We start from the raw sequence: 16,445 nt of genomic DNA on the forward strand, positions 1-16,445 counted from the left end.
GTGCATGGGCTTAGTTTCTCCGTGGCACGTGGGATCTTCCCAGATCAGGGATCGAATCCATGTCTCATGCATTGGCAAGTGGCCTGTTTACCACTGAGCCACTGGGGAAGCCTTGTCTAGAACCCAACTCTTGGATTCCGGATTTAACTATGTACAGAAACTAGTAGTTAAGTAGCTGTGCTAATGAAAGTAAGAAAGAATACTAGAACATTATAGATGTTTTTTCAAAGAAACACTTGCTGTAGATAGTTTGCCAATTACAAAAATAGTTTTTTAATGATTATGCAAAGTCTAAGCTCAGTTTCAAGTTCCTTGATCTCCTTTAGACTCTATTAACTTGCAAGAGGTTGTAATTCCCTTTTTAAAAAACACTGCCACCAACATCAAAACCCCATAAAACCCTTGTAAGTATTCATCACTTAGAAAACATACTAAACAAAAGAAATGTTTGCAAATTGTTAAAAGAAACCCCCCAAATCACCAACATTAAACAAAAAAAACTATTTCTGTATTCAAGTCTACTTAATAAGCACCTACATTAGCTCCTGGGAGCTAAGCTATAATACTGCAGTAGCTCAACAACTAGTTTTAAGACTAGGAAGCAGTGTGTGTTGCAGTAGAAAGAGTGTGGTAACTTAACCCTGGATTCTACTTGTGTGTTTGCTACCTGTGTTTATGTGGCCTTGAGCCTAAATCTCATCTGTAAAATGAGGAGCTGGAATAGATGAACCCTTACATTTTTTCTTGCTCTAAAGTATTGAACATCAACATTTTATGCATTTCTAGCCAACTCACAGCCTCCAGAAATTGTTTTTTTCTGAAACTATTTTATTTCCATCCAAGCAAAAGTGCCTATGATCTTCCTATAAGTTTGTAAGCATCTGAGTTTTGAGGAAAGATGCAATTTTAAGTGCTGTGAATATTGTTGTTATTTAGTCGCTAAGTCGTGCCCATCTCTTTTCAACCCCATGGACTGTAGCCTGCCAGGCACCTCTATCCATGGGATTTCCCAGGTAAGAATACTGGAGTGGGTTGCCATTTCCTTCTCCAGGGGATTTTCCTGAGCTAGAGATCGAACCCACATTTCCTGCATTGGCAGGTGGATTCTTTACCACTGAGCCACCAGGGAAGTAGCTATGAATATTAACTGCCATTAAAATTGTCGAACACTATAAGAATTATTATGGGTCCTCATTTTTGTATGATTCTATAGAGGAAGTACTTAGAATGCAGGAATTACTGAATAATATTTGTTAGGTGAATTGAACACTGCACTTCTCAGTAGCCACCACTCATCATTTGATAAATCTATTAACTATTTAAAAAAATAGTAACAAAGTACATAGTTTCTTCTCTGCAGTTAAATTTTTAAATTTAATTGAGAATAATCATTCTCAATTATAAGAATATTGAATGAGGGAATTAAGTTATATTTTAAAATGCTGTGAAAACTAAAACCAATACATAAGGACAGCAGATTGTTATTTTCAATGGAAATCATAATTTTATTATTCATAAAAAGATAATTTCATTTGATTCAAAAGTAGACCAAAAAATTCTTTGCTTCTTAGTGGAAGTCACGTGTAAACACTGGTTTTATTGCAATAGAAAATGCCACTCTCATGTCTCAAATTTTTTAATGTTTTCTTACAGGAAACAGTTAAAGTGTTTTTAAAACATCCATCAGTAAAAGATGATTCAGACCTTGAAGGAAGAACATCCTTTATGTGGGCTGCTGGGAAAGGCAGTGATGACGTCCTTAGGACTATGCTGAGCTTAAAATCTGACATTGACATTAATATGGCAGATAAATATGGAGGTACAGGTAAGAACTGGCAGACATATTCAGCTTTCATTCAGGCTTCAGAGTATAGATGGTGCTATAATACTTCCAAAATAGCGAGTTGAAACCATTGTTCCTAATCTACTATTATTTGACATTGATCTTTACTTTTTAAGTTTAGGTTGCCAGGATATCACTCCAACAGCTTTATTTTTCCAAGTATTACAGCTAAAATTACCCTATGTTATTATCAAGTAAAATTTGACATTGATTTACAAGCCTTGTTGCTCCTTAGACATAATTGCAGGAACTCTTCTGATCATATATCTTTGCATAAAAAAGCATAGACCTGAACTTTAAAAACTATGCATACTTAGCAGTTATTAACTACATTTTCAAAAATTTAGAATTAATATTTTAAAGAATGCACACATCTATGTATATTCTCACCAGTCTCATTTAATATGCTGTTTTCTCAGTTTTGAACAGCATTACTGCTGTTCTCCTGAATCTCCCATTTCTCCCATTAACCTCCCATGACTCTAGAAGCTTCAAAGCTTTGAAAGCTCCTCCTATATGCTTCCTTTAATCTCTTTTTCTAAGAAGAGAGCCCTCGAACGATGTGTTGATTACTAAGAGAAGTACTTGTTTTTGTAACACCCATTGTTACCTTGGGTGACACAGCTCTTCCTTGTGTACTGCAGTCAGCCCTCCATATCCAAGGGTTTTGCATCTGTGGCTTTGGAAGGCTGACTTGTACTGCACCATCTCATAAAAGAGTCTTAAGCATCTTCAGATTTTAGTATCTGTAGAGGCTCCTGGAACCAATCCCCCATGGATAAGAAAGGACACTTGTATATACAAATTACAAGTCAGAAAGAACAATCACAGCACAGAAACACTGAATGGAACAAAACCTCAGCTACAAGCTTCTCAATGTTATGTTTTCTTACACATGAAAACATTCTAGAGCCATTTGCACCTACCTGTCATCCTGGATAAGATCTTTCTATCTTTCTTGATCACCAAAACTGTTCATATAGCACTTGTGGGACAGAGGGGTATGTGGTTGCTATACCTAATATCTCCCTCCTTATACCTAGAGCATCTCACCTTCTGATTTTTTAAAAAGAGTTTTTAGGTAATATCAATTTTGATAAAGGCTTCAACTTTTAAAAGTATTTGTTTATCAGAATTTTACCATAGACCTTAAGCTCCTTAAGGAGTATTATACAGACACATAAGGCATTGAGTTTATAAATGATCTGAGTATTTATTTTTTTAACAGACTTTTATTATTATGCAGTCTTTATCACTGGCATCGCTCTTTGTTTAACTTTTCATGTATTTTAATAAAGTATGGGCTAGGATACTTGCATTCTCAACCAAAGATGTCTTTCTGATGTACATCTTAGTTGGGGTTGAGACCTAAATTTTCAAATTCATTCATTCCCTGGGCTCTTTCTCTTAAGGATATTTTATTATACATCAGTGATACATATCTTTGTGACATTTCTATGCCAGTGAGTTCCTCTCCATCATCCCTTTCAGTTCAGTCAGTTCAGTCACTCAGTCGTCTCCGACTCTTTGTGACCCCATGAATTGCAGCACACCAGGCCTCCCTGTCCATCACCAGCTCCTGGAGTTCACTCAAACCCATATCCATTGAGTTGGTGATGCCATCTAGCCATCTCATCCTCTGTCATCCCCTTCTCCTCCTGCCCCCAATCCCTCCCAGCATCAGAGTCTTTTCCAATGAGTCAACTCTTCGCATGAGGTGACCGAAGTATTGGAGTTTCAGCTTCAGCATCAGTCCTTCCAAAGAACACCCAGGATTGATCTCCTTTAAAATGGACTGGTTGGATCTCCTTACAGTCCAAGGGACTCTCAAGAGTCTTCTCCAACACCACAGTTCAAAAGCATCAGTTCTTCGGCACTCAGCTTTCTTCACAGTCCAACTCTCACATCCATACATGACCACTAGAAAAACCATAGCCTTCTTCACAGTCCAACTCTCACATCCATACATGACCACTAGAAAAACCATAGCCTTGACTAGATGAACCTTTGTTGGCAAAGTAAAGTCGCTGCCTTTGAATATGCTGTCTAGGTTAGTCATAACTTTCCTTCCAAGGAGTAAGCGTCTTTTAATTTCATGGCTACAGTCACCATCTGCAGTGATTTTGGAGCCCAAAAAAGTGAAGTCTGACACTGTTTCCACTGTTTCTCCATCTATTTCCCATGAAGTGATGGGACCAGATGCCATAATCTTAGTTTTCTGTATAATGAGCTTTAAGCCAACTTTTTCACCTAAAGCCAGACGTCCTGGAATGTGAAGTCAAGTGGGCCTTAGAAAGCATCACTACGAACAAAGCTAGTGGAGGTGATGGAATTCCAGTTGAGCTGTTTCAAATCCTGAGAGATGATGCTGTGAAAGTGCTACACTCAATATGCCAGCAAATTTGGAAAACTCAGCAGTGGCCACAGGACTGGAAAAGGTCAACTTTCATTCCAATCCCAAAGAAAGGCAATGCCAAAGAATGCTCAAACTACCGCACAATTGCACTCATCCCTTTAGAGGGTTGTTTTTCCTCAATTAAAAGTGAGTTCTTATCAATAGCAATCTATAAGTATTATTTGGATCAAATAAATCAACTATAAAACAAAATACAAAGCTATCAGGAAAATGTGAACACTCTCTGGGTGTATCTGATATTACAAAACTTGTGTTAACATCTTTTAGATATGAAAATGAGCCTGTATTTTCTTTGCATTGCTGGGGCTGGGGTTCTGCAAACCACATTTGCTCTTTGCCAGCAGGGGAGTCAGCCCACAGTAGGCAGTACAGGGAGACTGGAAAGTCAGAAGAGGAGTTTGGGATTACAGCTTCCAGTTTGCTTCCTATTCTTGTATTTGTTTCTAGTTCCTGTCAGCGTATCCTAGTCAGTCTTACTCAGCAGAGCACTGATCCCTTGTTCCAGTGGCAACAGTTAATTCACTTTGTGGTTTTTCCAGCACTACAGGACCTACCAAGCAAAGCCCCTCCTCAGAGGTCTGAGTCTCAGCTTTGCAGAGCACCTCCTCTAGGCCTTTAAAGTTGTAATAATTCTATCCTCTTCTTTTTGTTCCCTCAGTCTTAGAATTGCTAGCCTCTGTGATACCTTAGTGTTTCCTTTTTGCTTTTTTAGCTCTTTAGTACAAGGCTGGCAATCCTTCATGTTTAATTTTCTCTGTTAAAGTATCTGAGAGATACTCTGATTGATACAGTGACTGTGTTTTTAAAAAGAACCCTCATCTTTCAGCCATACTAACTAAAATATTCACAAACAGAAGGATGTGACTCTAGACTTTTCTTCAAAACAATCAGAAGTGGGGGAATGAATAGCAGTTAAATGAAACAAGATTAGCCAACAAGATCACTGTTGAAGCTGGGTGATGACAGTATTCACCCAGAGACTCTTGGCTTTATTTATCTTTTTTTGTAGTCTTCCAAAAAGATACATGCACCCCTATGTTCATAGCAGCACTATTCACAATAGTCATACATGGAAACAATCTAAATGTCCATTGACCAATGAGTTGATAAAGAAGATGTACCTTTACATTTGAATAACATTTGAAATTCTCCATAACATAAAGTTATTGGAAAGAATTTTTAAAGTTCCTATGTAAACGTGTTTTTTCAAAGAAGAAACAATGATTGGAGTCTAAAATTGTTTTAAAATAAATGAAAATAATCAGAAATGGGAAATTTCATTTAACAAGATCCTTAATTCTATCTTTCACTCAATTGAAATTTTGTCTTTAAAAAAAAAAACTTGACATTGATATTTATCTGAAGAGTATCTGTTGATGCCACATTACACAATTGATGCCACATTACACAATTATAGAATTTCAGAGTTAAAAAGTACCTTAAAATTACATCTAGTCCAGGATTTTCTAAGCTGTGTTCTTCAGACCAGTACCTTCCCATAGAGTTATCTAAAGTGTTGCTGAGGGAGTGGGTGCTTGAGTGGGTAACCCCTACCCCTACTTTAACCAGAAACACTCACCTCTTAACTATTTTATATGTTGGATGTTTTATAAAATTTCATTTGGGAGGGAAAAAACTAACATTCTTATGGTTTTAAATGTGAAAATCACTGAACTATCACAGATGTATCATGTGCCTTAATCTGCCTTATAACATTCTCACCAACATTTTTTTCATCGAAGACATCTCCTTACTGTCTTTCAACCTCCAGTTGAACAACCTCCAATACAGATAACTCATTACCAAAACTTCGGTCTTTTATTTTGGCTGTGCCATGTGATTTTTATGATCTTAACTCCCCAACCAAGGATGGAACCTGGCTGGGCCCTTGGCAGTGAAAGTGCAGAGTCTTAACCACTCAACCACCAGGGAATTCACCCATTACTTCCATCTTAATCTCACTCTATTAGGATGTGCTGCTTTATACTAAGCCAGTATTTTTCAGACTGAGTGTTGCTTTCTCTGTTGTCTTCCACATGACATGCTTCAGATACTTGAAGGCTCTCACACCCATCTTGTCTAGGCTAATCTACCTTTCAGGCATTTAGGTCAGGCTTTTCAAACTCTTGTATGCATAACAATTACTAGAGATATTCCCAGATTAAACAGAGATCCTACATCAATTCCTGTTAATAAGTCCTGTTGATTCCACATCCAAAACATTCTAAATTTTTTATGCTTCTCTCCATCTCCATTCCTGTCACCCTAGTTCAAGGCACCACTAGGTACTAGTGTTAACTGGTCTCCATGCTTACATTCTAATTTGCTTGAATGTATTCTCAAAATGGCTAGTGTGATTCGTTTTGAACATAAACATCACTCACCCACGTAAAGCCCTTCAGTGTCTTCCATCACTCTGACCTGATGGCCATTTATGATCTAGCCTTTTCTACCTTTCTGGCTTACTGCACTCTCACTCATATACTGCAGCTTCTTTGCCTTCCTTAAACACATGCATTCATCCCTGTCCTTGTTCTCGTTATTCTTTTTGCCTGGACTAGTCTCCCTTGAGAGCTCTGCTTTGCCTCTTTTTTTATGATTTAGTCTCAGCTTAAATGTCAGCACCTTGACAGGGCTTTCCCTAACCACCAATCAAAAGTAATCCCCAGGTCTCTTCACATATCAAAATAGTTTTTACTTCTTTAACTGTACCATCTATCATCATCTAACACTTAAATGTTATTAATTCATTGTTTTTGTTTTTTTCTGCTTTGCTTCTTCTATGAAAATGTAACCTTAGCTATTTTGTTCCCTACTGAATTCCCAGCATTATATTGTGTACCCAGCCCATAGTGGCATCTCAACAAATCCCCAGGAATCTGCATTTTATAGGCACCCCAGGTTTGGTCCATGGATCACACTTTATGAAAAAAAACATTGTCCTAGACAGTATAGAGCCGTAATTCTTAGATAGAACTGGCCTGAATCTCTAGACAGATACCCTGAAACATTGAGAAGAATTTAGAGAATGATGACTTAAATAGAATTTAAAGAGTAATCTAAAGAGTGATGACATAAGTACTAGAGGAGAGTAACAGGCAGGGATCAGTGCGATGTGAAACTCACACGTAGTCAAAACTGCTCTTTCAACCCCTTACCAGAGGCGAGACCACATTCCACTTGGTTTTTTTCCTCCAATCTTGAAATGAATTGCTCTTTTTAAAATTGGGCCCTGAGGAAATAGCTGGCTTGCATTTGGAATCATGTTCTGTGAATAATGCTCTCAAGGCAGTGAGATGCACACACTTTTGGTACCATGTGGATACACAGACCACCTGGAAGAGTAGCACAGGTAACCGACTGAAGAACCAGTAGACTGACGGCTCCCATCACATCCCCTCGGAGGCATATACTGATTGTGAGTGGCTTGGTGGGCAGATTGCCTGCATCATTTAAATCATTTCTCTTTGTCATTTTTTGTTCTCTTGCTCTCTCAAAAGAGGAAAAGATAATAAACTAGTAACTGAGGAGACCATTTCAGACCAACAGGATAGAAAGGAAGAAAACAGTGGGATGAGAAAGGTAGAAAGAAGGGAAAAGTGGGAGTAATAATACATACCAATAGAAAGGAAGATATAAAGAAGTGTGTACAAGTGGAAAATAGATAATCTTGAAGATTAAATTGCATTTGGCCAAAATGATGGAAAAATCGAAAGAGGAAGAGATACATAGTTAGAATAGTAAAAAGGTAAAGTTCTTACTTAAACGTTCTTCACTCTCTTTTGCTCCCTTTTTAGCTTTACATGCTGCTGCACTTTCTGGCCATGTCAGCACCGTGAAGTTATTACTGGAAAATAACGCTCAAGTAGATGCTACTGATGTCATGAAACATACTCCACTTTTCCGAGCCTGTGAGATGGGGCACAAAGATGTGATTCAGACACTCATCAAAGGTTAGTTATTAAGAGTGCTCATAACAAGTCAGTCTCAAAAGGTAGGATTTCTTACATTCACCTTTTGAAATACAGCTGTACATGGCAGAGAGGTGCCTGGGTGGAAGCATGGAGGAAAAAGCCTGGCATCAGGAAACTCGAGAGTCACTCCTAGCTCCACCTATTAGTAGCTGTTTGATTTGGGAAAAGTCACTGTTTCTGCCTGATCCTCAGTTTCACTTCATATAAAAGGGGAACGATTTCTATCCTGACCAACTCCCAGGCTTATTATAAAAATCTGAAATAGATGATATACCTGAAAGTTTTTTGCTAAGAGTAAAGCATTTAAAGGACTGTTATATTCTTTAAACTTCTCTTCTCTTTGATAAATGCTCTCTATCTTAGACATTTTCACTTTATTTTTGCTTTTTCAGGTGGAGCGAGGGTGGATCTAGTCGACCAAGATGGACATTCTCTTCTACACTGGGCCGCGCTGGGAGGAAATGCAGATGTTTGCCAGATCCTGATAGAAAATAAGATCAACCCAAATGTGCAGGATTACGCAGGAAGAACCCCACTGCAGTGCGCTGCATATGGGGGTTATATCAACTGCATGGCAGTGCTCATGGAAAACAGCGCAGACCCTAACATTCAAGACAAAGAGGTAAAAATTCTAGGTCTTCTCTCTATTGTTTGCTCCAAAGTGTTTGCAGCATTGCTTCTTTGTTAACTAAAATTAAGTAAAATAGTTTGTCAAGTGAAGAGATCACTCGCAAATCTGTTAGTTAAAAGTGATTTTTATTTGTCCATGTTCTCTTCTAGTCCTTGTGCATACATATATATAATTTTTAAAAGCCATAGGATGGGAATAGTTTTATAATTTTTATAAAATATATAGATACATGGCATATGTATATAGGTATGTAAATATATATATATGATTTTACAAACCACATTTTGTTTTGCTTACTTAAAATTATCACCAATATTTTTTCATTTGGTATATAATCTTTTTCATAATCATGGATGCTTAATATTTCAAAGTTCTAAGAGCTTTTTGTTTTGTAACTCATTCAGTCCTCACAGCAAGTCTATAAAATCGCTTTTATTTTCTATATTTGAAATTTTTCACTATTTCATTGATATTTATTCTTATCTTTATTATTGCCTATCATCCACTTTTATAAGGTTTGATTTAATATTCTTTAAAAAATTCTTTTGATGAAATTTTAAATCATTGGTTTTTTTTTCAATGTATATATTTAAGCATGTTTATTACTCTAAATGCTGCTTTAGCTGCATCTTACAAATTTGGATAAACTGTACTATCCCTGGAGAAGGCAATGGCACCCCACTCCAGTACTCTTGCCTGGCAAATCCCATGGATGGAGGAGCCTGGTAGGCTGCAGTCCATGGGGTCACGAAGAGTCGGACATGACTGGGCGACTTCACTTTGACTTTTCACTTTCATGCATTGGAGAAGGAAATGGCAACCCATTCTAGTATTCTTGCCTAGAGAATCCCAGGGATCGGGGAGCCTGGTGGGCTGCCGTCTATGGGGTCACACAGAGTCAGACACGACTGAAGCAACTTAGCAGTAGCAGCAACAGTACTATCACTATCATTCAACACAAACATTTTCTGATTTCCATTTTGATTTATTATTTGAATTATTTGAATTAGTTAAGTGTATTGTTTAATTTCTAGGTAGTTTGGTATTTTCTCATTATCTTTTTGTTAATGATTATATTGGTGTTCTATTGCTGCTGTAACAATTACCACAAACTTAGTGTTTTAAAACTAAACAAATTTGTCATATTACTAATGTGGGTGTCAGAATTCCAAAATGTCCTAAAGATCAAGATGTTGGCAGGACTTCATTCTCTTTGGCGACTCTAGGAGAGAGTCTGTTTCCTTGACTTTTCTAGCTTCTGGGTGGTGCCCACATTCTGTGGCTTGTGGCTCCGTTTCTCCAGCTTCAAATCTAGCAGTGACTGGTTGACTTTTTCACACTGCATCACTCTGACATTCACCTTCTGCCTCTCTCTTTAACTTACTATAAGGACCTTTGTGATTACACTTGGCTCAACTGGATAATCCAATTCATAGTCGACTGATTAGCAACCTTGATTCCATCTACAACCTTAATTCCCCCTTTCCATTAATATAACATAATTACAGATTCCAGAAGTTATCAGGCCTTATTCTGCCTACTCACTGATTTGTAGCTTAAATTTTACTTTAGTTTAAAAAAATACTCTGCATTATTTTAATCTTTGAAAAGCTTTTGAGGCTTTCTTTATGTTCCAGCTTATGGTTGATTTTGGTAAATGTTCTGTGTACCCTTGGATACTAATTTTGTCATTGTTCAATACAATGTTTTATATACATTTTACATTGTATTGTTCATGCTACCTATACCTTTCCTACTTTTTAAGCTATTTCTGCTATCAACTATTGTATGACATGGGTTAGAAACCTCCCACTGTAATTATGGATATGACTGTTTCCTCTTTTAATTTTGTCAGTTTTTATCCTATATATTTGGAGACTGTGCTATTAGTTGCATTCAGATTTAGGATTGTGACATCTTCTTCTTTGACTTCTTTAACACTATGAAATATTCCTTTTTATCTCTAGCAGTGCTTCTTGACTTTTTTCCTCTTTCATGACATTGAAATTTTTAAAGAATACAGGCCATTTATTTTCTAGAATTTCACTCAATTTGTTGTTGCCTAATGATTCATCATAATTTGATTCAGGATTTACATTTGAGATGGAATATTACGTAGATGATACTGAATCCTCAGAGTATCATTTTGGAAACATGTGATACTTCTTCAGTTCAGTCCAGTTCAGCCGCTCAGTCGTGTCCGACTCTTTGTGACCGCATGAATCATAGCATGCCAGGCCTCCCTTTCCATCACCAACTCCCGGAGTTCACTCAGACTCACGTCCATCGAGTCCGTGATGCCATCCAGCCATCTCATCCTGGGTCATCCCCTTCTCCTCCTGCCCCCAATCTCTCCCAGCAGCAGAGTATTTTCCAATGAGTCAGCTCTTCACCTGAGGTGTCCAAAGTACTGGAGCTTCAGCTTTAGCATCATTCCTTCCAAAGAAATCCCAGGGTTGATCTCCTTCAGAATGGATTGGTTGGATCTCCTTGCAGTCCAAGGGACTCTCAAGAGTCTTCTCCAACACCACAGTTCAAAAGCATCAATTCTTCGGGGCTCAGCCTTCTTCACAGTCCAACTCTCACATCCATACATGACCACAGGAAAAACCATAGCCTTGACTAGACGGACCTTAGTTGGCAAAGTAATGTCTCTGCTTTTGAATATACTATCTAGGTTGGTCATAACTTTTCTTCCAATGAGTAAATGTCTTTTAATTTCATGGCTGCAGTCACCATCTGCAGTGATTTTGGAGCCCAAAAAAATAAAGTCTGACACTGTTTCTATTGTTTCCCCATCTATTTCCCGTGAAGTGATGGGACCAGATGCCATGATCTTCGTTTTCTGAATGTTGAGCTTTAAGCCAACTTTTTCACTCTCCACTTTCACTTTCATCAGGAGGCTTTTTAGCTCCTCTTCACTTTCTGTCATAAGGGTGGTGTCATCTGCATATCTGAGGTTATTGATATTTCTCCCGGCAATCTTGATTCCAGCTTGTGTTTCTTCCAGTCCAGCGTTTCTCATGATGTACTCTGCATAGAAGTTAAATAAGCAGGGTGACAATATACAGCCTTGACGTACTCCTTTCCTGATTTGGAACCAGTCTGTTGTTCCGTGTCCAGTTCTAACTGTTGCTTCCTGGCCTCCATACAGATATCTCAAGAGGCAGGTTAGGTGGTCTGGTATTCCCATCTCTTTCAGAATTTTCCGCAGTTTATTGTGATCCACACAGTCAAAGGCTTTGGCATAGTCAAGAAAGCAGAAATAGATGTTTTTCTGGAACTCTCTTGCTTTTTCCATGATCCAGTGGATACTTCTTAACATAATATTTTTTATAATTTTATTTCTTTTTGGGTGCAGTGAGTCTTTGTTGCTTTGCATGAGCTTTCTCTAGTTGTGACAAGTGGGAGCTACTCTTTCCTCATGGTGTGCAGGCTTCTCATTGCAGTGGCTTCTCTTGTTGCAGAGCACAGGCTTTACGCATGAGGGCTTGACAGTTGGGACCGAGGGCTGAGTAGGTATGATGCACTGTCGTAGTTGCTCCACTTCCTGGACCAGGGATCAGACCTGTGTCCCCTGCATTGGCAGGTTGATTCTTCACTGTGCCACCAGGAACGTCCCTTGCTGCTGTTACTGCTCAGTCACTTTAGTCATGCCCAACTCTTGGCAACCCCATAGACATAGCCTTCCAGGCTCCTCTGTCCATGGGATTTTCCCTGCAAGAATACTGGAGTGGGTTGCCATGCCCTCCTCCAGGGTATCTTTTCAACCCAGGCATTGAACCTGTGTCTGCTGCATTGCAGTCTGATTCTTTACCACTGAGCCACCAGGGAAGCCCGGGAAATCTATTAACATAGTATTAATTTTGATCACTTGGTTAAGATACCGTTCATTTTCTCCACTGTATACTTAATGTTTTCTCTTTCTGTAAGTAAGCAACTGGGAGAAATGTTTATATATTTGAGTTAGCATAAATAAATATGCGTCCCAAAATACTGACACCAGATGTATTTGATTTCTGTTTACGCTTGTAGGGAAGAACAGCTTTGCACTGGTCCTGTAACAATGGATACCTTGATGCCATTAAGTTACTTCTAGACTTTGCTGCTTTCCCTAATCAGATGGAAAACAATGAAGAGAGGTAAGCCACTGGCAAGAAGAATGCATCATTGTTCATCTCACATCCTTTCTGCCATATTTTAAAATTTTCAAGTTTAGATGCTCGTTCAGAAATAGTATTTCATCAGGAAACACTACACTAAGAAATCTTGAACCAGAAGAAAACAAACGTTCCATGTAGTGTTGATTTAGAATCATGGGATTTTAAAGCTATTAGAAACTTCAGGCATCACTTAGGGCAAGCTGACACTTTCCAGATGAAGAAATGTAGGATCTTCTTTTGATGTGTGTCTAGCATCAAATCAGGGGAGTCCTGACTGACCAGGACTAAGAATTCAGTTAGGCCAGTGAGATGTGTTATATGTTCAAGAAGTTTCTCTTGATGAAGAGGATATTATCAGTTAGTGGACAGAGATGCCACCATGTAGCGTGAAAAAATAAGGAGAAACTGAGGCTAAAGCTCAGGATTTTAATCATAATACAGATTTCTTAAATAATATGAGATTCACAGAGTTAGGCTGGGGTTGCTATCCAGTGACCCAGACCCAATAAAAAGGACTTGACATAGTGTGAAGTCTAAGCAGGAGACATTCTTGATGGTCTTGGATCTAGGAAGATTCTAGTAATTTGTAGGTAACAACTAAGATGGTAATCAGATTTCCATACCTGCCCCCTGCCCCCTACCCCCTACCCAGATCTGTGCTTTAGTTGTCATTGTTCATGGATACTGTCACTAAAATGGCCTTGCAGTGGCACCATCCCTGCACTCTCAGCCACCACCAGCTTTTTCTTTCTTTCAGGAGGTGGGACACTTTGTAGAAAAAGAGGGGTTTCCTCTAAGCCCTCTGTCTCAGAGGAAACATGGGGCCGACCCCTTCATCTTTCCCACTTCTTTCAGAACCTTTCCCCGTTATTTTACCCTCCATCTGTTATTTTCCAAGTCTCTTTTCTCTGAGGTTTGTCTTCTTTGCCCTCTCTCACACTGTCTTCACTGCCTCCGTTTCTTCATTGTCACCATTCATGCCTTTGCAGTTTGGCATCCACCCTCTTGGTTACACTGAAATCTGCACCTGAATGGTCCCTGACAGATTCCTAGTTGATAAAGCATATGATGTCTTCTTTGCCCCCTCATTGGCCCTTCTGCCTCTCCTCTCTGTTGACCCCTCTTCTTCACCTTCCTGAGCCTGCATGTTCTCTAAGCTTCTGTGACAGTATGTTTTCCCAGTTCTCTTAGAATTAGGATTCTCTTCTAATCATGCTCCTTCTCCATTTCTTTTGGCTTCTGTTGCATTTTTTTCTGTTTTAAATATGAACAGTCTTCAAGGAGTGGATCAGTTCTCTCAGCCTACCTCCTTTGGCAACCTGACCAACCGCTGAGGCTTCAGCACTCACCTGGGTGCTGGTACGTTCTCAGTCTACAGTGCAGACTCACACCCCTCCTTGGTTAACACTCCACTTCACCAGCACCGCTGTCTTGCCCTCTCTCACTCTTTCTGAAACTATTGCAATGCCTCCTCACTTGTTTTCCTTCCTTTGATCTTTCCCTCATTCAATTCATTACCTTCCAAAGTAACCTTTCTTAATCAGATCGCTAATATAGTTGTTAATCATGTCATTCCACTGTTCAAATTCAGTGTCATCTAAGGAGATTGTCCTGGTCCTGCAGTCATGTGTCCCAAACTGTGTTTCCTCCCCACTGTGAATCTTTATAGCCCTTGGCACATTTCACTTTTTATTATGATTGTATAGAATTTGTCTTCCTTTTAGCGGAGAACTCATGGTCATCTATGAATTGCTCACAGCACTTTTCATGAAGTAAATGCTCAGTAAATAACTGGTGAATTGTCAGATCAGTGTTTTCAGGCTCCCAGTAGCATCACCCTGATTCATACCTTCATTAGAAACTTATGTGGAATTCTTAGACCACAGGCAAACTTAGATAAAGCAAATTAGTATGCCTTACTTTGAGAGTGATTATATAAAGAACTCCACATCTCTATTATAGTCAAATGACAACTGCAAAACCACAATGAAGATAGGCATTTGGACATTTAAGGAAACTGGAAAGCCAGAAGAATCCTCAAGGTTGAGGATTTGACCTTAAAACAGGTATGTGAGGGTGCTGGAGGCTTCTCCCTTTGAAACCCTGAAGAAGCAAAAAGATTAAGAATTCTTAGAATTAGGGATGATATATTTCTATAAGGTATATTTTTTATAAAACCATTTACTGCCTGAGTGCTATTTTTTAGGAAACAATAAAAAAATAATTTTTTTGTAATTCAATGTCCATTTATATGCTGAATTTTGAATTTCAGACATAAGTAAGCTTATGAATTAAGAAACTTACCACCTCCTGGAGCAAGCATATGTTAATTACAGACCAAAAGACCAAAGGAAAAATCCTCCAAAGTGTACTTGCCAGTCTATGGATGAAAAGAGACAGTGGCAATATCCCAGTCTGTTTTAATGTTTCATCAGCAATGCACCTTGATGTACAAATGTCAGAACTTGGCACTGCCTTTTATGTTTATTGACATTCCAGTTTAGGCATTCTACTTGTTCCATCAGACCATTCCCACATGGCAAGTCCAATTGTATCTTGTCTCTTGTCTTTATCTGCATTGTTTCTTGACTGGTTACCATCAATGTACTGTTAATTTTTAATTCACATGCATTGACACAAACTGCTTGATGTTCTCTGTATAGACATAATTTTTGCCACCTACTGCTGGCTTTCAGTCAATAACTATCTGACAGCCATACCCTGACATAGATGGGAATATTCACAGTGCTAGAATGTGTCTCAGTTGAGTTTGGGATGAAGAAAGATTCAATAGTAATAATCACAATGCGGTCAGTTGCCTAAACACTAAGTATAGACTTTAGTCTTAAAGCCTTGCTAGATATTTAGTTTGTGTCTACTTGAGTCAAAAATTGACCGAGAAGTAATTTGAAGAAACTAATTGTAAAAAGAAAAAAAAAGGAAAAAGACATTTTTTAAAAGAAAATCAGGAAAATGTGTGTTTAGAGTAGGCATTAGATCTTGCTAAGGAATTCCTGTTAATTTTGTTAATACAATGGCATAGTGATTATGTTCACCCTATTATAGTTAAATCTAAAATGCAGAGAGATTAAATGATCGGAGTCTGGGATTTGCTTTATTGATTGATTGATTGATGGCTTGTGGGATCTTTCCCCACAAGGGTTTGAAACTGGGCCCATGGCAGTGAAATCTCTGAGTGCTGACCACTGGATCCACCAGGGAATTCCTCTGGGATTTGCTTTTAAAATATTTGAGCAAAAACAAAAAAGAAAGGAGTAGATGAAGTGAATGTAGAAAAATTTTGCTAATTATTTGGGTAATGAGTGTATAAAGCATTAGTGTGCTGTTCACTCTACTTTTGTTTATGCTTAGTTTCTCATAATAAAAATATGATTTTTTATAATAAAAATATTTAACA

The 16,445-nt window shown here is 38.3% G+C and overlaps 1 protein-coding gene across 2 annotated transcripts in view; it reads left to right on the forward strand.

Moving 5' to 3' along the window:
- INVS (inversin) overlaps positions 1-16,445 on the forward strand; it is a 131,594-nt gene that overhangs the window by 70,638 nt on the left and 44,511 nt on the right. For both annotated transcript variants that reach the window (XM_068974493.1, XM_068974492.1), the window contains exons 7-10: positions 1,654-1,825; positions 8,057-8,212; positions 8,626-8,855; positions 12,900-13,006. In XM_068974493.1, coding sequence (XP_068830594.1) covers positions 1,654-1,825; positions 8,057-8,212; positions 8,626-8,855; positions 12,900-13,006 — 665 coding nt within the window. The remainder of the gene's footprint in view (positions 1-1,653; positions 1,826-8,056; positions 8,213-8,625; positions 8,856-12,899; positions 13,007-16,445) is intronic.

This window comes from Capricornis sumatraensis, chromosome 6 (genome assembly GCF_032405125.1).
Source record: "Capricornis sumatraensis isolate serow.1 chromosome 6, serow.2, whole genome shotgun sequence".
Taxonomy (NCBI): Eukaryota; Metazoa; Chordata; class Mammalia; order Artiodactyla; family Bovidae; genus Capricornis; species Capricornis sumatraensis.